At 40.5% G+C, this 22,412-nt stretch overlaps 3 protein-coding genes and 1 long non-coding RNA gene across 4 annotated transcripts; 2 read left to right on the top strand and 2 right to left on the bottom strand.

Moving 5' to 3' along the window:
• Nucleotides 1-13: 13 nt before the first annotated feature.
• tmem17 (transmembrane protein 17) lies at nt 14-2,513 on the bottom strand. The gene is made up of 5 exons (XM_080907007.1): nt 2,323-2,513; nt 2,058-2,161; nt 565-678; nt 308-451; nt 14-225 (listed from the first exon to the last, which is right to left on the bottom strand). Exons 1-5 carry the CDS (start codon nt 2,435-2,437, stop codon nt 148-150), a joined length of 555 nt encoding a protein of 184 aa, XP_080763133.1. The 5' UTR covers nt 2,438-2,513; the 3' UTR covers nt 14-147.
• Nucleotides 2,514-18,181, top strand: LOC308384948 (uncharacterized protein). The gene is made up of 13 exons (XM_080863625.1): nt 2,514-2,655; nt 2,863-3,469; nt 3,640-3,735; nt 4,019-4,252; nt 4,335-4,491; nt 4,602-4,646; nt 4,746-5,262; nt 14,826-15,426; nt 15,510-15,605; nt 16,130-16,375; nt 16,467-16,620; nt 16,723-16,785; nt 16,871-18,181. The coding sequence occupies exons 2-13, from the start codon at nt 2,888-2,890 to the stop codon at nt 17,398-17,400; spliced, it is 3,321 nt and encodes a 1,106-aa protein (XP_080719751.1). The 5' UTR covers nt 2,514-2,655; nt 2,863-2,887; the 3' UTR covers nt 17,401-18,181.
• On the top strand, nt 6,912-13,453 carry LOC308412563 (uncharacterized protein). Its single transcript, XM_080907019.1, has 4 exons — nt 6,912-6,996; nt 10,136-10,291; nt 12,243-12,338; nt 12,518-13,453. The coding sequence occupies exons 2-4, from the start codon at nt 10,220-10,222 to the stop codon at nt 12,755-12,757; spliced, it is 408 nt and encodes a 135-aa protein (XP_080763145.1). The 5' UTR covers nt 6,912-6,996; nt 10,136-10,219; the 3' UTR covers nt 12,758-13,453.
• An 832-nt stretch (nt 18,182-19,013) lies between the features above and the next one.
• On the bottom strand, nt 19,014-21,734 carry LOC308412572. The gene is made up of 2 exons (XR_013974603.1): nt 20,923-21,734; nt 19,014-20,392 (listed from the first exon to the last, which is right to left on the bottom strand). It is a non-coding gene; the product is annotated as an uncharacterized lncRNA (long non-coding RNA).
• Between the last annotated feature and the right edge of the window lie 678 nt (nt 21,735-22,412).

Genomic DNA, 22,412 nt, shown 5'->3' with positions numbered 1-22,412 from the left:
TCCCCTATTTTCAATAACGGATCTTGAGTAGCAGCTACCCCGTGCAGCATGTCTAAGACAAAATGTGACAGTTTCTTGTTGTTAGCCTGTGACCCTGGAGATGTGAGCAGAGGTTTTGCCCAGATGTGGACGTCAGAGTGTGAGAAGTCAGTCAAACTGTCGCAGATGAAATTGGCTTTCTGTGTGTCTGACCATGTCGCGGAGCGCAACAAAACCAGAAATGGCCTGGGAGCATTCAGGGATACAATCCGTGTTAATAAATGTAGCTACGAAATTCTGAAAATGTTGATAATGCAACTTACCATACCTGTGTGAGTATGAATAAGGCAAGGATGATGTGAACACCTCTCTCCAGGGGCTGAACAAGGATGGCTTCATTAAAGAGCTGAAACAGGATTAATGGAAACTGCAGCAGGACGCTCAAGAGCCAAAATCCAGCCAGCTCTGGGACCTTCAACAAATACAGTCATTTGACAAGTTTTCATCTCTGCCGTCCACTCACTGGGTTTCTTTACATATAATTATACAAATATCCTTATTTCATATGTGAATGTATAAATGCACCTTTTGCTGCAAGTTCCCGGCATAACCAAGGTAGAGTCGAATAGCCTCGATCAGCGTCATCAGGATAAGAATAGTAACAAGGATGATTTTGTAGTAGTCTGACAAAGCAGGATACTGGTGGAAATAACAAGCCAAACAACACAGTTTATAGTCTAACACTAAAACTTGTATCCACTTTGTAATGTTTTTTTTTTAAAATGCTACACTCTGAGATAAACTCAAGCAAATTTCCTGTTGCATTTTCAGATTTAATTTTTTTAAATAATAAGTATCGAAAAAAGTCAGATATTACTGTTTTGGGATTTTATGTCCAGCTGAAAACACTCAAAAAATATTTATGTGTTGACTTTAAAGCAACTGAAATATAAAAATTTTGCAAAGTGCCAAATGTGTCTCAAATGTTAAATCTTGTTCATTCTTCCACATCCTTGCTTTTAAACGTATGATGTGATTTTTTTTTCTGCTCCTCTTCATAACCACTTGTGTATTTTGGAATGTTTTTATTGGTAAGATTACAGTTCCTAACACACTGGGACAAAGTCTGTTTTTGAAAGAAAAAAAAACCGTGAAAACGTGGCACACGGTACTACTAAAAGGTCAAATACATTTAACATATTTTTAACTGAATGTGATTTTTGCTAAATAACTACACTGAGTATAAAAGGAAGCCAAGGTTTGTAATTTTTGATACACGATAGTCTTCTTGCTATCATGTATTCTCCTTTTTGTCTCAATAACCTTTAAAATTGGTATTTACTGTTATTTCAGTTGCTGTTTTGTCCAGTAACTATTTATGTTTCAGTGGTGAGCTACATATTTCATGTGGTGCTCACAAATAATTAACAAAAAAACACTAAAACAAAATCTGAGCACCCAGTTGAAAGTTTTCCAGGATTTACTGCAGCTTCATTCCCTTTAATTTGTGCCCACGTTCATTGTATCCCACAAACATTTGTGTAACTTAGGGGCTTTAATTTAGTACCTCGGGCACAGGGTAGGTTGCAGAAAACATTCGACATGTTAACCTGGGAGACCTTCAGGCACCTGTGGAGTTTCCAGCATGACAGGATGGAGCACCATGTCACAAGGGAAAAAGTAATAACTAAGTGACCTGGTGATCATCAAATTCACACTTTGGATCCATGGCCAGGAAACTATGCAGCAGATGGTAGAGTAGTTAGCATTGTTGGTTCACAGGAAGAAGGTCCTGTGTGGACTTTGCATGATCCCCCTGTGTTTGTGTGGGTTCTCTCTGGGTACTACCAACAGTCAAAACACATGCAGCTAGTGAGGTTAGGTTATTTATTGAATCTAAATCGACTGTAGCTGTGAATGGTTGTCTGTCTTTCTTTGTTAGTCCAGTGACACACTGGCGACCTTTACAGGGTGGACCCCTGATGCTGAAATCCAGCATACCACAGAAAGGTGCATAACAATCTAAATAAGAGTGGAAAGGGTCAAGATTGTAAACCAGAATTATGTTGGCATAATACCTTAAGCTGCAGCATTACAGTTTCACTGATCCACCACCAGGGGAAGAACCACATGTTAAAGTACAGAGACATCTGGAGCTGGAGGCTTGAAAGAACTCGATTGTCTGAAAACAAATACAAACAGCAGAACATACACGAACCGAATAAGCAACCTAAGTGCAAATAAACTACTGGAAAGCTTAGTTTGAGTAAACAACAGCCATTAGTGCAGCTACATCAATGCTAACACCAATGCTAATTCATCAGTAACGTTAGCTGCATTCACCGTGTGCCAAAAACGCGTCGCGGTCTTTAGAGGAAGACTCCGTCCGACTCTGGTCAAACAAAACGTTGCGAGAAAAGTCCTCTAAATGTTTTCTAAGTGTCTCCGGGAGCTCCATGGTCCGCTAAATAAAAACATTACAAGAGGAAAACCACTCCGCCTCTTCCTCACTGAGAAACTGAACGCCGTTGTCGTTTCCATGGCTACCAGGGAAATCTCGCGTTCTGTGTTTAAATCTCGCATGGAATATGTTCTTTGTATTTAACCAGACACCTTTCCTCTTAGTGCTTTTATTAAATAGCGCATCTGCCTACAATATATTAATATACCACAGTGGTAAGTAAGTAAGTAAATAAATAATTTATAAATAAATATTAATAATGAACTTTATATTTGAGAAAAAATGTCTAACATTTAAAAAAAATAATAATAATAATCGAAAAGTAGCTCTGCAGATTTATAGGTGGAGCTACATTAGCTTTAGATTTTTGGACGTGTTTGGACAGACTATTAAATCACTTGTACTTTTGTTTCCATTGAAAGTGAAAGTTACAGATGTGGAACGAAGATGGCCGAGAGCTGTGAAGTACTACATTCCTTCTCCTGCTCCATATGCCTGGATGTTTTGAAGAATCCCGTGACTCTTCACTGTGGCCACAGCTACTGTATGGACTGTATAAATGGCTGCTTCGACCAGGAGGATCAGAGTGGTATTTACAGCTGCCCACAGTGCAGACACACTTTCAACCCAAGACCCGTCCTCAAGAAAAACACAGTGCTGGTTGATTTGATGGTAAAAATGTCCGTGAGAGCACAATCCAACATGCGAGTAAAGGATGAAGCTGGACCAGGGGATGTGGAGTGTGATTTCTGCACTGTGAGGAAGCTGAAAGCTGTTAAGTCTTGCCTGGTATGTCTGGCATCTTACTGTGCCACTCACTTGCAACCTCACTATAAGTCTGCTGCGTTTAAGAGGCACAAGTTGGTCGAAGTGTCAGCTTCCATACAAGAGAAGATCTGCTCCAAGCACGACAAGCTACTCGAAGTCTACTGTCGCAGTGATGGGCAGTGCGTTTGTCTCCTTTGTGTGATGGACGAACATAAAGGCCATGACACTGTCTCGGCTGCAGCAGAGAGAAAAGATAAGCAGGTAATAATATAGTTGTAGACTTCCAACCATCATCCATGCTGTTGTGAATTTCAATTTAAAGTTACTGCTAGAGCTTCTGTTATAGCAGTCATAGGGTTTTAAGGGATTTTTTATATTCAGCTGTATTTCTGTAATTTAAACTTTGATGATTTTGTAATGATGGCTTTTAGAAACAACTTGGAAAGAAGAAACAAATAATCCAGCAAGGCATTCAAGAAAAAGAGAAGCAGCTCCGGCAACTAAGACAGAAAACTAAAGGACTGAAGGTGAAGTTTTGAATCTGTGTTATGTAAAGTTTTCCTTAAAAATCTGTTTCTGCAAAGTAACCAGCATTGTTCCTTTATGTCCTCTTGTCCTATTCTCGTGAAGGTTTTTTGTTACCTCAAAGGAAAAAAGTGTAATCAAGAATAAATTTGCCACTTCCAAAACATCATGTAAATTCTTAACAAGATAAAATTATGAAGTTGTCTAGAAATTAAATAAAATTAATTAAATTAAGCCCTTAAACCAACAACTGTGAGATGTTAAATGGAATTTTTTACTGCTCAGGCTTCAAGTGATGCAGCAGTTGCTCAAAATGAGAAAGCCTATGCTGAGATTGTTCTGAAGGCAGACAAAAGGCGCTATGCCGTGAACGATCTGATCAGAGATCAGGAGAAGGCCGCGTTGAGTCGCGCTGGGGAGCTTGTGGATCGGCTGGAGAAGGAAATCAGTGAGCTGAGGAAGCGAGAGGACCAACTGAAGCAGCTGTCGCTCACTGAAGATCACATTAATTTCCTGCAGGTGCGCAAACAGTCAAATACGTGGATCATATTGTGTGCAGGGCAGCAGTTAATGATGTGTTTATTGTTTTGCATGTTTACAGCACTGCCAGACCATTTTTGACTGTACAGAACCTGATCTGTCTTCTGATGTGAACATCCAACTGCACACACCTTTCAACTTTGTCACAAAAGCTATTTCTGACTTGAGAGACAAAATGGAAAGCGTGGCCAAGAGCATTGCACAAATATCTGAGACAAGTAAGATGAGAAGTTAGCTAAAATAATGCTTAGTAAAATCATGCTAATCATTTTTAATTAAATAGAACAGGAAGTGCTACTTTCAATAATATCATGTTTTGTACTTTTAGTTGAAGTTGATCCTGATCCCAAGACAAGAGAGGAGTTTTCTATGTGTGAGTCATTTGTTTAGTGTACATATTTTTATTCAGTTTCTGTGCTTTCCGTTACTTTGATTTCACTGAGTTAATATTTCCTGACATTGTACTTTTCAGATTCCTGCTGCATAACATTGGATCCCAACACAGCATTTGAAAACCTGTTGCTCTCTGATGGAAACACCAAAGTAACCTGGGCTAAAAAAACCCAGAGGTACCCTTACCACCCAGATAGATTTACCAAATATGATCAAGTGTTGTGCACTGAGGGTTTATCTGGTGTTTGCTACTGGGAGGTTGAATGGAAAGGGCCACGGGTTGAGATAGCCCTGTGCTATAAAGGAACAGAGCTGGAAGAAAGTGGCTTCGGCTACACCGACCAGTCCTGGTGCATTTCTCTTTCTAGTTCCTGTTGCGCTTTTTGGCACAATGAAGTCAAAACTAGAATACCCGTCCCCTGTTCCTCTACAGTGGGAGTGTATTTGAACCACAAGGGAGGGAGCCTGTCCTTCTACAGCGTGTCTGATTCTGGTCAAATGGTGCTCGTTCACAGAGTTCAGACCACATTCTCCCAGCCTCTGTACCCTGGGTTCATGGTCTCCAGAGGAGCCTCAGTTAGGATAATCACACCAGAGTAAAGCGACATCAGAAGCACCAGAATTACATCAGGTGTATCAGTACATGTTTATCACTATTCACAAAGTACTCTTAAGTATAATAATACAGTCTGTTGACTCTTGCTCATTATAGCTAAAGCGTCCTTGTTTAAAATATTTTTGTTTGTGAGGCTAAAGACATTAGGCTAACATTTACTGAACTGAATTTATTTGGCAAGTGTGTTTGTGCACAGAGGTCTGTTGTGTGTATACAGTGTTCAAGAGGGTGCAGTTACATAAACATGCACTAATATATTCATAGAGAAAATCCTCTACAGAAATGTCAATGCTGAGAATTCTTAAACCATTATGTGACTGTTTAATTATGTCAATAAAAGTGGAATTCTTCTTCTCAAAAGACTCATTTCTAAGTGTAATCTTGCAAATACAGATCCATAGAACTGCATTTTAAGACGCTGTTATTATTATTTTTATGGTGCACGGTGGTTAGCACTGTTGCCTTATAGCAAGAAGATCCCAAGTTTGACTCCACCATCTGGCCAGGACCTTTTTGTGTGGAGTTGTCATGTTCTCTGGGTACTCTTGCTTTCTCCCACAGTCCAAAGACAGGCAATTAGAGGGGTTTAGGTTAATCGGTAATTCTAAATTACCCATAAGGGTGACTGCGAATGGTTGCCTGTCTGGCGACCCGTCCACCTCTCACCATATGATAGCTGGGATAGGTTCCAGCCTATCCCAACTACCATAGAGGATTTTATTTGTATATTATTTAACCTCTTAGGACCTGGCGTCCACATATGTGGACATCACATTGCAAATTCAAATTTTATTTGTCACACACACACAACCATACACAGTATGACATGGGGGTGAAATGCTTGCTGTACAATGCCCGACCATTAAATGACAGAAGAAAAGTTTTACAATATTTACAATTTACAGTTTACTTCTGTCACGGGCTGAAAGCAGGGACTCAAGCGCAGAGCAGGTTGATGTCTCAGAACACGATTTATTTACACACCCGTGCAATAATATATACAGTGACGGGAAATTCAGGGTTCCAGGGGATTAGGGGAAGGCTCTCTCTCTCTCACGCTCGCTCGCTCACGTCCTCACACACGTTCGTACCGCGGGGAGGTCACAGGTCCGGGAAGATAAGCTGGAACAGGGAAAGGGAGAAATCACTCACAAATCACGAAGGCAGGGCGTAAAGGTATAAGACCACGGGAGCTGGAAAGGTAGACTAACGTCAGTAGCGCAATCATCCCGCGATGAGAGGATCTGTGACCCAGCCTCAAATAGAAGACGGATAATCAGCTGATCGCCAACAGCTGTGAGAGCCAAGGGCGGGAGCCAGCTGTGAGCTCCGCAGGCAGAGAGATAGGGGGAGAAAGAGAAAAAGAAAAAAACACAAGTGTAGCCTTCACTGAAAAAAGTGATATTGTCTCCTTTTAAATATAGCATATTATATTTTGGTATATCTTGTCAATTCAAATGAGTAATTCCTGTCTACATATATAATTCGAGTAACTCCAGAATACATTCCCTGCGTTTTAATCCAATTAATTTTAGTTAATTAAATGAAGCTCAAAATGCTTAAGTATGTTTTTCATAGCATCCTGCTGGGCCATTTTGCGCATGCGTTAGGACAGGCCACCATTTTGCGCGCGGACTGAAAAAGCGGACGCTTTGTGTGCTGCAAGCAGGCTCAAGTTAATCGCACAACTTCATATAAAGGTGGTCTAGCTTCGGTAAGTAAACCTTTTACGGTCGTTTTTGTTTTAGTTTTTTTTACCTCAGTCAAAGCATGTTGACTCTTTAAGACGTGTGCACATGGAGAAAGAAGTCTAAGTAGTTGTACACCTCTGAACTTTGTCATGAATTTGACTTAAGCTAGCTATGTGCTCTATTAGCTACTATTATATTACTATACTAGCTCTATTAAAAGAGTAATTGTATTGATGCGTTAAAATGTCATATGTTTTTAGCTTAGTTCTGGTGGCACACTTTGTACTAACAAATTATGGAACGAGGCAATTTCTCTGTTGTAGTTAGCTGTAAAGTTCACTGTACAGTCGCCTGCAGTTTTAAGTTGAGAAATCGTCCCTCCCGCCACAACATTGGCATTAAGGAATAGTCGGGCGGGGGAGGGGGCTTCTGAACGCACCTGCACAGTCAGGGTGCAGTAGGAAATAAATAAGTAGGATTGGCGTTGCACAACGTCTTTTGTGCAGAAACAAATAATGGTTGTAAACTGTGGAGGAGAATAACTCAGTGGTTGCCAAAAATGTGAGATCAAAAGGCACTGAGAGTGATGTTTGTCAGAACTGAAATTAACTCAGAAAAGAAGTTGCTTCACTTGATAGAGCTGTTGAGTGCAAGACCTGTCAGCGGTCTGGTTTAGCATTTGAAGCCTCGCTACCTTCTTCCAAACCGCTGCATTTAATCTCAGAGAAAACTAACACAGAGAAGTAAAGCAAGTGTGTAAGTTCATCTCTTTATGTTTGCATAGTATTTTCATGTTGAGCTTAACAACCGATGTATGGAGCCACAGCTGGACTGGCTGTCGGAGTTTTGTATTGAGGGGGAAAGGAAGCGATTTGTTTCGTACTTCAGCTAGAATGAAAAAAAGACACAAAGCTGGAGTTATTCGGTGTCTTCATGCTGAACAGCTAAAACTTCTTCCCTCATTCTCCCCCCTCCCTCTCCTGTTGCTACTTCAATCATGAAACTGATCGATTATCAGGTGATCGGCTTTTCTGTCGCTAGTCTCTCTCATTTGTTAATCACCCAGTTTGCGCTAGAAAGAGGAAAACGGCAGATAAACAACAGCAGCACGTTTAAGCTTGATAAGCTGTTGCTAGAATTTTTTTATTATTACTTCTAGTATCCGCTTATGTTTTCTGGAGCCACAGCCGTAATAGCTGCTGGTCATGATAGTTTGGATATGTGGTGAGAAGGAAACATGAAGGTGAAACCAGGAGAAGTTTTTACTGAATCATTAGATCTGAACAGGTAATGAAGAAACAGGTTTACATTTTAGGTCACATGAATGAGTTGAAGGGAAGTTATGAACTGTTTCTGAGAGACAAATAACTCCAGGATCCTTTTTTAGGTAGCTGACAGCTGGTAACTGTGCAGGGGCGGATCTAGCAAAGTTTTGCCAGGGGCCAGGTAGGGCATTAACAGGGAAAGGGGGGCACAAAGACATAATTTTCTTTCTTATTCTCATTTAAAGTGTCTAGCTTTTAATAAATAATTATTCTAAATCTTACTACCAAAGTGGTGATCTGGTTAAATGTATAGAGATCCATTATTGTATGTAGTAAATATTAAGTCTAATATATGCCCTAGTAATAGTAGTACATATAGCACTTTTTCCTTTGGGAAGGTACCATCTGTGCTGTCTGCAACTGTATTGAAGAAAAATGTTGAATCTAATTATTATAGAAAAATAATTGATTTCTGTGCATTAAAGTAGATTACGTCAATTAAGCATTATCAGGCGGAGGGTGCGGGGTGATTTCCTAATATTTTTGCTGGGAGTTGGCAGCCCTATTAGTTAGTTTAATATTTCTATGTACTGTTTAGAATACCTGAATAAGGAGGATGGTGTAAGTTTTTTAGGTTGATCAGTATTGCTGAAGTATAAAATATTTTGGGTGCAGTGTATTTTTTGCATACAGGTATAACAGAATAGCTTTAATGTTTTGTTTTTAAAACTGAGTATGAACTTATACAAAATGCAGCAAAATATTTATAAAAACAGTTTTATTTATTATAAAATACACTATATCGGATTCATATCGGCAGATAATCAAATTTATGATATCGGTATCGGACATAAAAAAGTGGTATCGTGCCATCTGTAGTTTGCACAGAGGCACAAGTAATATTTGTTTTGTTACAAGGGAGTATCATGAAGTAATGCACTAATGGCTTGGAAACGGTAATTGTTTGTCTTTCTAAAGTTTTTTTTTTTATTTTTTATTTTTTTTATTTGTCTTCCTTTTCTGGCAGATTTTCTTCCCCTTATGTGTTACTGTTTATTCAAGAAGATGGTGTTATTTTGGTAAGTACATGCAAATTCCTTACATATTTATCACAACAGTATTTGTCACAGTATTGCAGGGACAAGTTTATCTATCTCATCTTAAGGGTTCTTGTGATTATTAATATTGATATTAATTAATATCAATTAATATATATGATTAAATTTCTTTTATCCAGGACAAAAGAAAAAAAAACTTGCGAAAGTGAAATGAAAAACAGGAATTTAGTTCTTGTGAGTTAAGAGGATGCAGAGCATAGGGTTAGATGGAGGTGGATCATTCACTGTGGTGATCCCTGAAGGAAACAGCCAAGAGAAAGAGGATCAGATTGCAAAAAAAATGTGGTTTGTGTGCATACATGAGTCTTTATGGTACCCACAGGACTCCTGAAGTACAAGTACTCTGAAGTTTGCAGAGCAATTTCAGAGATGTTTGGGGCTTACATGGCAAGCATGTTTTTAGTTGCACATCTAAATTTTCTCTGCTCTCTGTTGCTGACGGCAGAGTTCTGCCCCGCTGACCTCACAGGTGAGACACTCCCACCAGTGGACAAAGAGCACAGGAAAATGTGTTGCTAACCACCTGAAACAGACAAATATCTGCTTTTTAAAACCCTTTAAACCCGTTAAATGGACTGATGCCATTCATTTCTTCTTTGATTAACAGTAGTAACATCCTTCATGCACTGTATACTAACCCATATGATAATCATGCTTTATGAAGTGATGGCAATTGCATTGTAGCATTTAATGAAGAAATAACAAAATAATCATACCGGTGATTAAGCACCAGTCTTCTTTTTTTCTGTGTGTGTGTGTGTGGTGTGTGTGTGATACAGGTAAATGCTGAATTCCAGTGTATTACAACACTTCAACTGGAGACTACCTTCGCGGCACAGTTGGACAGAATTACACCTCAGTTGATGACAGTTTTCCAGAAGAAGGGCGGTGTTTCTGGGCAGAAACTTGCCCACCACTTGCAGATCATGCAAGAGGTAAATCTGAATATTGCAAATTCTATTTGGATTTCTTTTGTCTTAAGTGGCAGGTCACTGGTGAGTCCAATAAGCCGTTTTAGGTGACCAGCCAAACAATCTAAATTTTGAAATTTCATATATAAATTTTATTTACTATGTTTGAACTGAGATGAGATTCTGAGGCCACCAAAGCGAAAGCCCTCCGCCACTTGGCTGCGCCTAGAAATCCTGTCCATAAAAATTATGAACAGAACCGGAGACAAAGGGCAGCCCTGGCGAAGCCCATCACCCACCGGGAACGAGTCCGACTTATTGCCGGCAATGCGAACCAAGCTCTTGCAACGGTTGTATAGGGATCGAATGGCCCGTAGCAATGGGCCAGACACCCCATACTCCCGCAACACCTCCCACAGGACACCCTGAGGGACACGGTCGAATGCCTTCTCCAAGTCCACAAAACACATGTAGACTGGTTGGGCAAACTCCCATGCACCCTCAAGTATCCTGGAGAGGATAAAGAGCTGGTCCAGTGTTCTGCGACCAGGACGAAAACCGCATTGTTCCTCCTGTATCCGAGGTTCGACTAACGGACGAACTCTCCTTTCCAGCACCCTGGCATAGACTTTCCCAGGGAGGCTGAGGAGTGTGATCCCCCTGTAGTTGGAACACACCCTCCGGTCCCCTTTCTTAAAGATGGGGACCACCACCCCGGTCTGCCAGTCCACAGGTACTGCCCCTGATCTCCACGCAACATTGCAGAGGCGTGTCAACCAGGACAGCCCTACAACGTCCAGAGCCTTCAGGAACTCGGGGCGGACCTCATCAACACCAGGGGCTCTGCCACCAAGGAGTTGTTTAACTGCCTCAGTGACCTCGCCCCCGGAAATTGGCGGGTCATTCCCCTCATCCCCAGACTCTGCTTCCTCCTCGGAAGACGTGTCAGTGGGATTAAGGAGGTCCTCTATTCCTTCCACCGCCTGACAATTTTCTCAGTCGACGTCAGCAGCGCTCCGCCAGCACTATACACAGTGCAGGTAGAGCACCGCTTTCCCCTCATCTCTGATTTTTGCAGATGATGTGGTTCTGTTGGCTTCATCGGGTGAGGGCCTCCAGCTCACACTGGAACGGTTCGCAGCCGAGTGTGAAGCAGCGGGAATGAGGATCAGCACCTCCAAATCTGAGGCCATGGTTCTCAGCCGGAAAAGGGTGGAGTGCCCACTCCGGGTCGGGGATGAGTTCCTGCCACAAGTGGAGGAGTTCAAGTATCTCGGGGTCTTGTTCGCGAGTGATGGGAGAAGGGAGCCGGAGATCGACAGACGGATTGGGGCTGCAGCTGCAGTAATGCGGACGCTGCACCGGTCCGTCGTGGTGAAGAGGGAGCTGAGTGTAAAAGCGAAGCTCTCAATTTACCAGTCGATCTACGTCCCTACCCTCACCTATGGCCACGAGCTGTGGGTAGTGACCGAAAGAACGAGATCGCGGATACAAGCGGCAGAAATGAGCTTCCTCCGAAGGGTGGCTGGCCTCTCCCTTAGAGATAGGGTGAGAAGTTCGGCCATCCGGGAGGGGCTCAGAGTAGAGCCGCTGCTGCTCCACATCGAAAGGAGCCAGCTGAGGTGGTTCGGGCATCTGACAAGGATGCCCCCTGGGCGCCTCCTGGGTGGGGTGTTCCAGGCATGTCCCACCGGGAGGAGGCCCCGGGGCAGACCCAGGACACGCTGGAGAGATTATATCTCTCGGCTGGCCTGGGAACGCCTTGGTATTCCCCCGGATAAGCTGGAGGAGGTGGCTGGGGAGAGGGAGGTCTGGGCCTCTTTGCTTAGGCTGCTGCCCCCGCGACCCGGCCCCAGACAAAGCGGATGAGGATGGATGGATGTTTGAACTGACATATGATAAAATTTACTTATTGCGAATTTCAGACATTGTTCTTTTTTCCAAATTGGTTTAATCAGCAACTCTCTTTAAACAGGCTGAAAGTGATGTTAAAGTGAAAAGGGAAGCAGTTCTCAGGGCACTTTGCCTCTACCTTGGTGAAGAGGACGGAAGCCTTATTCGGGAGTTCTTTGTAAGTCATTTAAGTCATTGTAAGCAAGTCATCTATACACACACTTTTTAGATAGATATCTGTGTGTGTGTATTATACACACACACACACACACACACACACACACACACAAACGACTAGATTGGAATTTAATTGTAGAGTTAATTGTTTTTTCTTTTACCTTTTTATTAAATGTTTAGGACATTGAAGGAGATGATATCCAGAGAGACCTGAAGAAGCACACCATGGGCATTTATGTCATCAACAGGGAGGATGGACAAAATGGACATTATGATGACATTGGAATATTTGTTGAAGGGGAGATAGTCATGGACAACATTGGATCTCTGGCCCAAGCTTGTGCATTGATGCTTGGAGTAATCTATGCACTAAACCTAGCCTTCCCCAAGGAATTGAAGGACTATTATGAATTCATTTAGAAAGTGTTGATGGGATTGGACGGTGAAAAGCTCTCCCCCAAAGTCTTTGGGCTGAAGAACAAAATTGCTACTGGATAGGAAGATTTCTAAAACCACACATCAAGAGAATGCTGTTATGTAAATTACCAATGACTGGTGCTCTTGTGAATAGGAGTGAAACTCTTGTACAACCATCATTTGTTCTGTGTTATGTTTTGATTGAACATTTTAACTTTCAATAATGAATGTTTCACATGTGGTACATTTGAGTAGCTTGAAGAGCAACTTTGTAATTATTCAGTTATAGCTGCTGCCCTGCGTATAATCAGTGTTAACTCAACCGAATTTAAAAAAACAAACAAAAAAAACATTCATGATTACCACACTGCAGTACACTGGTAACACTTTAAAGACTATTAATTGTTTTGAAGCGAGTATGTTAGGTCAGAAAATATGTAAAACATTCAGAATCTTCAAGGAAGGACTAGAATGGAAAGACAGTGGTCAATAAGCAGTAAGGAAAACACAAGTTTAATTTTAAGTCTAATTACCTTATTAAAATGCAATTTCTAAATATGGATCGCAGAACAGCAAGTCTGAAACTGGTTAGTTTGTGGATGCATCAGTTTCTAATTGTGATACATTATACTGCTGGTAGTGTTTTATTCTTTTATGTAAGGAGTTTTTTTTTTGTTTTTTTTTTTAGAGGAAGAGAAACATTGGTTAACCTTTCCCTTGTCTGTTGTTTCTGTTTTGTTTGAATACAGCTTTTTAAAGCTACTAGTTCATGGGCAAAAGTTTTGTAATTTGTATTATACAAATTGCAGCAATTTTTCTTAGAGATGTGGATTCTTATTCTGTTTGCAACAAATTTTGCATTAATAAATGATGTGAAAGAATGTTGTAGTTTTCATTATTGACAGTTTTAAAAACTACAAATCAGGGTAAGCAATATTTTTTTTAAGTAAACTTAACTTAATTGAAATAGAGAGAAATTAACAATTTGATTGATTTGAATATAAGTTTGGGACATAAGTGTAAAGGAAACAAATTATTCTGGTACATTTAACACGACCTTAGTTGGACTTACTAATAATATTTGACTAAGTCGTATCCACAACAGTTAAGTTAAAGTAGCTTAAAAATATATGTTGGTTTTACTCGCTTAAATTAAATTCAGTGTACTTAAAAAATATTTCTGGATTCAAACAAATTTATTTCGTGCAACCACTTGTCATAAAAAAATTGAGTAAATTGAACAAAACATTTTTTTCAGTGTTGTGAGGCCGGCTGGGCAGGCACGGGGACCATGACAACTACAGAATTTACAAATTAATTAACATTTGGGTTATTTAGACCAAAATACTCAATTTTGCTTTACAAGGGCCTGATATCCACTTACAAGGACATTATACTGCTACTGTTCTATCAAAATTTTAAATGAATATGCTCATATGTGGCTCTTATTTTTCTTAAAAACAAAAATAAAGTAAAAAAAAAAAATCTGGTAATTCTTTGTTTTTACATTCATCGGGCCGAATATGTCCAAATATCAAAGAGAAACTAAAAATACATGCCGTGGAAGAGTTCAGGTCTTAGGAGGTTAATGTTACAAACTCAAAAGTGAAACCAAATTCTGCCAACATAAGAACCAAAATAACAAAAAGGAAATAAACTTATTTAATTGCTTTAAAAAAGGTTTTGCAGCTCACTAAATCATGTATATCTACTAGCGCCCTGTGGTTTGGCCAGAACGTGAAGAATAAACTCTAACTTAGCAAATTACTTTTTTCAAAATAGCCAAAAGGAAAGCAGGGGTTGTTTTACTGACCTGTATCAAAATGGCATTTTTTTCTGAAAGAGAAATAGCTTTGAATCTAGGTAACAGGTCATGACTGCATTTGATGAAAGGCTGATACTTTCACACAAATACTTTCACTTACTTCCAGTTAATGCAGTTATTCTTTAAATCAGAATAGCGGGCATTTATTGTGCTGTCAATGAGGTCTTGAGTGCCCTCCCACTAGGAACAAGCTGCCTTTAAGCCACTCCTTCCTCAGAGAAATAGAAAGTAACTTCTCTTGTGGAGGAAGAAAATGGCTCACGCTGTGGACCTATTTGACTGCTCCGTATGTTTGGGATTATTGGAGGATCCAGTGACTACTAATTGTGGACACAGCTACTGTATGAAATGTATCAATACTTTCTGGGATACAAAACATGACAGTAAAGAAACTTACAGCTGCCCTCAGTGCAGGCAGACTTTTAACAGAAGGCCTGTTTTGAAGAGGAACACCATTCTGGCTAACTTGTTAGAGGAACATAAGAAAACAACCAGACAAGGAGCTGCTCCTACCGTAGCTTCTGATGATAACATCTATGCTGCACCTGGGGATGTGCAGTGCGACCTTTGCACAGGGAGGAAACGCAAAGCTCACATGTTTTGTCAGGTGTGTTTAGCCTCTTACTGTGAGGCTCACCTGGAACCTCATTTTCAGGTGCCACCGCTACAAAAGCACAAACTAGTAAAAGCTTCTACGAGGATCAAAGAAAGCATCTGCAGTCGTCATGACAAACTTCAGGAGCTTTACTGCCGCACCGATCGGCAGTTCCTGTGCCTCATGTGTGCGGTGGATGAACACAAAGGCCATAACACTATATCCGTCACAGAAGAAAAGCAAGAGATGCAGGTTAGTCAGTTTAGTCCCATATTGTAAACATTTGTTGCACGGCATTTATGAGGTCCTGAAAAGTTTCTGCATTTGTTTAACAGAGGCACCTGGAAAAGACCAAATGGGTAATCACAGACAGAGTGCTGGCTTCAGAGGCCAAAATGGAAAAGCTGATGGAAGCTGCAGGCTCTATAAGAGTGAGTGTTATCCACAAACATAAATATGCATTTGTTTGGTTCAGCAAAGGATTTTTTTGTGTTTTTAAATACATAATAAGTAATAAGTTTTATATCATTTTGAGTGGAAAAAGTATGTAAACCTTAAAAATTGGCAGTGCAGCTAAAGGGGGGGGGGGGGGAATCATTTGTTTTCAGCCAGTGCGATGACAGCTGTGAGTCGGTGCTCTGTTGACATTATTTCAAAAGGTTAGTGGAACTGTTAGAGTAATACAAGATTCATGTTTGGGACTCAGTGGCAGGGGTGAACAAACCTGGCTTAGAATCAATCATTCATTTAATGTAAAAAAAACAAAACAACAAACAGTATTTAAAATTAATAGGAGTATTAACTACTACGTGTCCTAAGCCAAGATGCTGAGCACCAAATTGGTGGGAGAGTTTACAAGTCAGCAATTCAGTCAGTGATTGAGTGTGACTTGTTTAGTTGGCTTGGATCACTATTGTAACAGTCATAGCAGGCAAATAGTACATTTTTCCTACAGGACGCTGCCTGGGAGGTGTGTGATGACTTTGAGCGGGTCTGTGAGGAACGTATCCTGCTGTACACCCACTTCCTGAGGAAGAAGTGCTCTGAGATGAGAGAGAAAGTTGGAGAGGCTGAGAAAGCTGGAGTGGACTGGACCGAACACCACCTCGGGCAGCTGAAGCGTGAAGTGTCTGAGTTAAGGAGGAGAGAGAGTAAAATCTGTCAGCTTTCACAAACAGAGGATCCCATTCAGTTTCTTCAGGTTATGGCTGCTTTTTGATACTTTAGGCTTATGTCTCATTTTGTATCCAGTTTGTGAGGTTAAATATTAATATTAATGTTTCCCTGTGCAGGGCTTCCAAACCCTGGGTGACCTCCCTGTGCTCACAGACTCACACAGAGAGCTTGACAACTTGACAAAGTTCGTCACTGCACAAAAGAATAAAATGAAAAAGATGAGCGACGAAGAAAAAAGGGATCTGACGGATTATTCTGGAAAAATCATCAGTAAGTGTGATCATCTGGGATCATTTGAGATTTTTAAACATCATAACTGTGGTCTCATGTTATTTACTTAAAAACTATGCTTTTTGTGTTTTTCCTTACAAGTGTCAAGAAGGACAAGGCCGCAGGAGGGACGGACAAGGACAGAACTTGTGATGAAATATAAGAGTAAGCATGATGTTAATGACTACAGACATATTTGAGAGCTTAAGCGAGTCCTTCGTAATCAATGAGTTTTTCATTTTCCCTGCAGACTCCAAAATCGAGGTGGATCCTGACACTGTAGCAGCTTGTCTTTACCTCTCTGATACAAAGAAAGAGATATCATGGTGTGACAAGGACCAGGCTCATCCAGATCACCCTGACAGATTCACATACTTTTACCAGGCTTTGTGTAAAAAGGGCCTCAGAGGAAACCACTACTGGGAGGTGGAGTGGGATGGTGGCATAGTTGAGGTGGCTGTGTCGTACAGAGGGATAGATAGAAAGGGTTCAGGGAAAGATTGCTGTTTTGGCCACAATGCTCTGTCCTGGAAATTAATCTGCTCTCCTTCTGGTTGCACATTCTGGCACAATAATCTTCACAAAGGTCAAATTCCTCCGGCTGTCTCCCACAAAGTAGGGGTACACCTTAATTATGAAGAGGGAACACTGGCTTTTTACAGCGTATCTGGAGTTGAAAGTTTGACACTGCTGCACCAAATCCAGACAACCTTCACCGAGCCCCTCTATCCCGGGTTTTCTGTGGATCTTGGTGCAACACTGAAAATAAGCAACATCTAGCTGGCACGGCTGGCAGCCTTAAGCCAATTTCCCTCGGGATGAATAAAGTGTGATCAATCAATCAATTTTGTGACCGGTTGTGAGTTAGATTTCCTGTTCATGAAGTTCATCCAAAAACAAACTTTTTCAAACTTGTGTTTATTGATCAGATCACTCTAAGTTATTGATAAGGCAGATGTTATTTCGAGGGAAAATAAAACACAATTAAGTGCAATAGCATCAAATAAAAATGACCTTTGACTTCTGACAGCCGTTGGTTACAGCAATGCTGACATTAACCTGCTTGTGACGATTGCCTAATGAGAAATAAAGATATCAGTTTAAAATTGTTGACATTTTTAATTCCCTCTCAATGATTACTCACACAGTGACCGCACACACTGATCATCCCAAAGTAAAGATTGAGAGAAAATGAAATCCATGAAGGATACAAAAACACTGAACATGCTAATGACATCATTGAAAGCAGCATCAGTTTCATGTGATGTATTTGTAGAATAATTATATTTTTAAAAGAGTTTTTACATGAAAATGTGTTTCTATTTTTTACTTCATGTTGTGTCTCCAGTTGTGTGTGAACGTTCGATTAGTTCACAGAGTACAAACAATTCAGCCTCCACGTGCTGAAATAAACCTAAAAGAAAATCAAGTGTGTCAGGTGGCTGGATGGGGAAAAACTGAAACTGATGGCGAACCTGTTGATGAGCCGACGGTGGTGGACGTGTCTGCCATTGAACCAAAGGTCTGTAAGAAACACTGGCCTGGTCTTCCTGCCGGTGTTTCCTGTGCAGGTGGATATGGAACAACCAAAGGATTCTGTCAGGTATGTTTTCTGTGATTTCAGTGGAAACTTGTGTTCTGTTGACAAATGTATATAAAAAAAAAAGAATATAATCTGACATATTAAAATCCTCACAGGGTGAGGTAATACCAGGATGCTCTGTAGAATCTTGACCACTTTGTCATGGGAATTGATCCGCTGCTGACCGCAAGGCACTGCAGTGGAGACGTTTGATTTCAGATGTTTGGTGTAAAACCAAAGCTCTCAGGAGAATTCTCGAATACTGTAACTCTACATGAGTACAGTAATGGAGTATTTTTACTTTGTCGCATCATTGATTAACATAATTCAACGTTTTAACATAATTTATTTTAAAAGAATTTTGTCTGTGTGCGTGATGCTGTGCGAAGCGTCCTGCATTAGAAACAATGGAAAACTATCCACGTCTCTCATTTTCAGCGTCTCGTTTGATTTTTGATGCAGTACGCTCATTTGGCCACACAGCGGCGCTGCTGACTTGTTAAATAGCTCAGCAGAAACATTTCAAATTTTATTCAGCATTCGTTTCGTGTCTTATTATGAAAACGCCTCATGCGTGACCTCATCAGAAGCTCAAATGCTATTACGGCAGCCATAAGTGACGCCCATATCAGGAGCGACCAGTTTCTGGTCAGGCTCTGGTGTGCTGGATTCAAAAGCCAGCCAGCCCTCATAGAACCCCATGTTAAAAAGTTCAGTTTCTCAGCATCAAGCTAAAGTAAGGGTTTTGTTCTGAATCAACATTAACGTTTAAGAGATGGATGGACTAAAAAATATGGACCATGGAAGAAAATTGAGAACAGTTAAAACATTTATTTTATCTTAAAATATCTGAATAACTGGAGCTGCTTTTATTTGCACTCATTTATCAAAAAAGAGGAAACACATTAGCAGAGGAAAAGTCATTTTCAAAGCATTTTAAACAATGAAAAGTCCTTGTGAAATCTGAGGTAACATACAACTAAACCATCGGAAAATTAAATTGATGACTGCTCACTATACGGCTGAATGTATGAAATGCTTCAATGATAAATAAAAAAAAAAGACAGAATTTATGAACTCAAGGATAATCATACATATAACAATTACAGCTGTAACCATTAGTACACACATCAAGTTCAAATGATGTCCATTTCAAAGTAATTGCTGGAAAGGACATTGTCGAACCCGGTACAAAATTCAGGATAAGAACTGTAAGTAAATGGCACTTCAAGGGTAGCTCCACAGGTATGAGCAACAGGCCTTCTGTTGAGCCCAGTTTCAGCATTAAAGCACACACAAATTTTGTCAACACAGATCACAGAAGATCCTGTGCAGAAGTGCAGGATTTTTTCAGCTTTGGTTCATCAGTGTTTTTGACATAACGCTGAAGATGGTTAAAGGTTGTCTGTTCTCCCTGAGACAGTATCAATTTTGTTGTTTCAAATAGCTGCACTACTCTTTTGCCTGTGGCCTTCTTTGTCTCATACAGAGACAACACACTTTCCTTGTCTGACAGTTTCAGCTGCAGACGTGCCATGGGTGTGGAGAAGCAATCCATTATATACTTTGGCTCTTGGAGAATGGCCTTATGAGCCATTGTTTCAATGGCAGGATGCATGTTGTTCTTAGGTGATGGGAAGTGGGAACCCATCCTTGTAGAAAAGGTGAAGCAGGTCCTCTTCATCATTTTCATCCAATGTGCCTTTTAGAACTTTCTCAACAGCTGATCTCTCAACAGGAGGGAGATAGTTGAGAAACGATGTACGGTAATCAGAATGTCTACATCAACTGATGCCTTTTGACAGCCTCACAGGAAAGACACCATGATCTAGTAAGCCTTTTCACCCATATCTGCCCAACTGCTTGCCTTTTAGCCTCACAAAAGTCTGGCCTCAGCCTTGGAACTCGTTCAGTTTCACCTTCACACTGTTCCAAAAATTGCTCCCAAAATGCAGTGTAAACCTCCCTTGACACCCCAGCGTCATCAACAGCATTTTCATTTACAAAGTTCAACTTTAAAGTCACATTCATTATGCTACTGTCCATAAATACAGTCAAAAGATCATCAACAACCTTTATCCTGCCAATTGATACACGTAGGGGGCTCTGTGGATCTCCTGAATTTGATGGGGAAAGTTGGTTGCTTGAATCTAAAGGCAAACCTTGTGCGATGATATTCAGTCCATGGTCCTGGGTACAAGAAAAAACATGCACTTTCCATAAGAAATGTAAATGAATTATACAGATTCTAAAATATCAATGTTCTGAATATGTTTGAAATTTATTTGTGCAAGTACTGCAGTAATTGACAGCAGACACATTAACCCTTCAAGTTCATGAGACTCTTCTTCAATCTTTTACCTTAGCCTATTAAAAATCATGAATGTTCTTAAAAAGTCTACAAAATATGTCAATAGATTTTAAGACATTGAAAAAAGATACACCTCTTTATTTTCAGCCTACATGTCTCACTTACAAGAGTAAAAGGATGTATTACAGTGGCGTCCACGTTACCATGGTAACGGCACAGCCAGATAACTTTATGAAATTTCAAAACATATGTGCACTTAACCAGTTATGTTAATTAACCTGAACATATTTACAAGAGTTAACATTAAAGGCTTGCATATACAACAAGTGTTTTTCAACAAGTTACTCGCCTTCTCAACCCCGGTGTTTTATGCTGTCTTGTTCTTTGACTTACGGAATTTTATACGTACTTTGTCTTGATGCATGTGTATGATGTCCTCTTGTGGGACCTCTCTTGACCGCAGGAAATGTTCTAAATCCTCCTCCATTTCTGCTCCGTACCGTACCGCACCCTTCAACAGAACCGCCATCAAAAAGTAGCAGGATCTTTTGCGGACGCTCGCAAAACTTTTGCAAGATCCCGAGTAACTTTTGCGAGCGCTCGCAAAAGTTCTTCTCATTTTTTTCTCCCATGTCCCTTGCGGGGCTCCGTACTGTACCATACGAATAATATGACCGACCATACAGCAAACATTTGCTTGGCCTGCTAATGTGACGCCTCGACCAAAAATCCTGGCCACGCCCCCTGCTGTGACATCACGTTCCAAAGAATCAAAGGATCAAAGGCTCAAAGAGCGCTGACGTCAAATTCGCAGCCACGAAAGTCTATAAATACCCCCTCTTCACCGTTGCAAACACAGTTTTACTTGGAACATTTTCAGAAACAGCGAGTTGTGTTTAGCAAACCAGAAACCTTTCAGAAAGGGACTATTTTAAAGTTAAATAATTAAGCACACGTATTTTTCTTTCGACACGTTGCATTAAGCTTTTAAAGAAATGTCACGAGAAATAGTCAATAATTCACAGTCTGACAGAGCGATTCCAGCGGAATCAATCGAACTATGTGGGTTAGTGGAGAGAGAAATATCGGAGCCTAGGGACCTTCAAATGAAAATACAAGAACTCCAGTTGGAGTTAAGCACCCTAAAGCGCGAAAAGAAATATTACAAAAAGAATTACTATCGCTTTAAAAATGAGCGTGAACAAATGAGTACAGATGTGCATGACAGGAATGTCCACTTTAGGGAAAGCATGGTTGAGCTTGAAGAAGTGACTCAACAGTCAGATAACATCCAAGCTCTAATTGTTGCAGAGAATAAAAATTTGCAAGCAGAGGTTAGAACCTTTCGGATGATGCTCCATGAATTTCAGGAAAAGGAAGCATCTCTGCTTGAGCAGAACAGCAACATTGTTGCTGAGTTGTCTCAGATTGAAAGGGAGAGAAATGAACAGAAGAAAGAGAACGCACATCTCAAGGAAGCGTTAGTGAGACTTGAGCACCAAGTGGGAGAAGCTCACCATAAAATATCAAAAAAAGAAGAGATAATAGAAAAACAGAATAGAGAAATAGATCACAAGACTGAACAGATAGTTGAGCTGAAAAAAGAAATCTGTACTCTTCAGCGTCGGGTGAGACAGGCTCTGGATGACAAACAGTCACAGGTGGAATCTCTGGAGGCTAAATTGCAGGAACAGGTTAAAGCCGTTCAAATGATGCACTGTGACTTTCAGGAAAAGGAAGAATATCTCCTTAAGGAGAACAGCAGCATTGCTGCTGAGATAAACAAATTAAAAACAGCGAACACAAATCTCAAGAAACGTTTACAAAATCTTGAGTATCAAGAAAAGACAACAGAAAGTCTGACACTGCAAATATTTTGGCTGAAAGAAAAAGTCAAAG

Source organism: Rhamphochromis sp. 'chilingali' (assembly GCF_963969265.1).
Source record: "Rhamphochromis sp. 'chilingali' genome assembly, chromosome: 2".
Lineage (NCBI taxonomy): Eukaryota > Metazoa > Chordata > Actinopteri > Cichliformes > Cichlidae > Rhamphochromis > Rhamphochromis sp. 'chilingali'.
The sequence above is the reverse complement of the archived record's forward strand: the minus strand, read 5'-3'. Positions and strand labels throughout refer to the sequence as shown.

Coding starts and splice junctions, on each gene's coding strand:
- LOC308384948 (XM_080863625.1), top strand. CDS start 2,888: ATGGCCGAGAGCTGTGAAGTACTACATTCCTTCTCCTGCTCCATATGC. Junction 4,647..4,745: donor AAGAGAGGAGTTTTCTATGT/GTGAGTCATTTG, acceptor TGTACTTTTCAG/ATTCCTGCTGCATAACATTG. Junction 16,621..16,722: donor TTATTCTGGAAAAATCATCA/GTAAGTGTGATC, acceptor TTTCCTTACAAG/TGTCAAGAAGGACAAGGCCG.
- tmem17 (XM_080907007.1), bottom strand. CDS start 2,437: ATGGAGCTCCCGGAGACACTTAGAAAACATTTAGAGGACTTTTCTCGC. Junction 2,162..2,322: donor CGACGCGTTTTTGGCACACG/GTGAATGCAGCT, acceptor ATTTGTTTTCAG/ACAATCGAGTTCTTTCAAGC. Junction 679..2,057: donor CTGTAATGCTGCAGCTTAAG/GTATTATGCCAA, acceptor TATTTCCACCAG/TATCCTGCTTTGTCAGACTA.
- LOC308412563 (XM_080907019.1), top strand. CDS start 10,220: ATGACAGTTTTCCAGAAGAAGGGCGGTGTTTCTGGGCAGAAACTTGCC. Junction 10,292..12,242: donor ACTTGCAGATCATGCAAGAG/GTAAATCTGAAT, acceptor CTCTTTAAACAG/GCTGAAAGTGATGTTAAAGT. Junction 12,339..12,517: donor GCCTTATTCGGGAGTTCTTT/GTAAGTCATTTA, acceptor TTAAATGTTTAG/GACATTGAAGGAGATGATAT.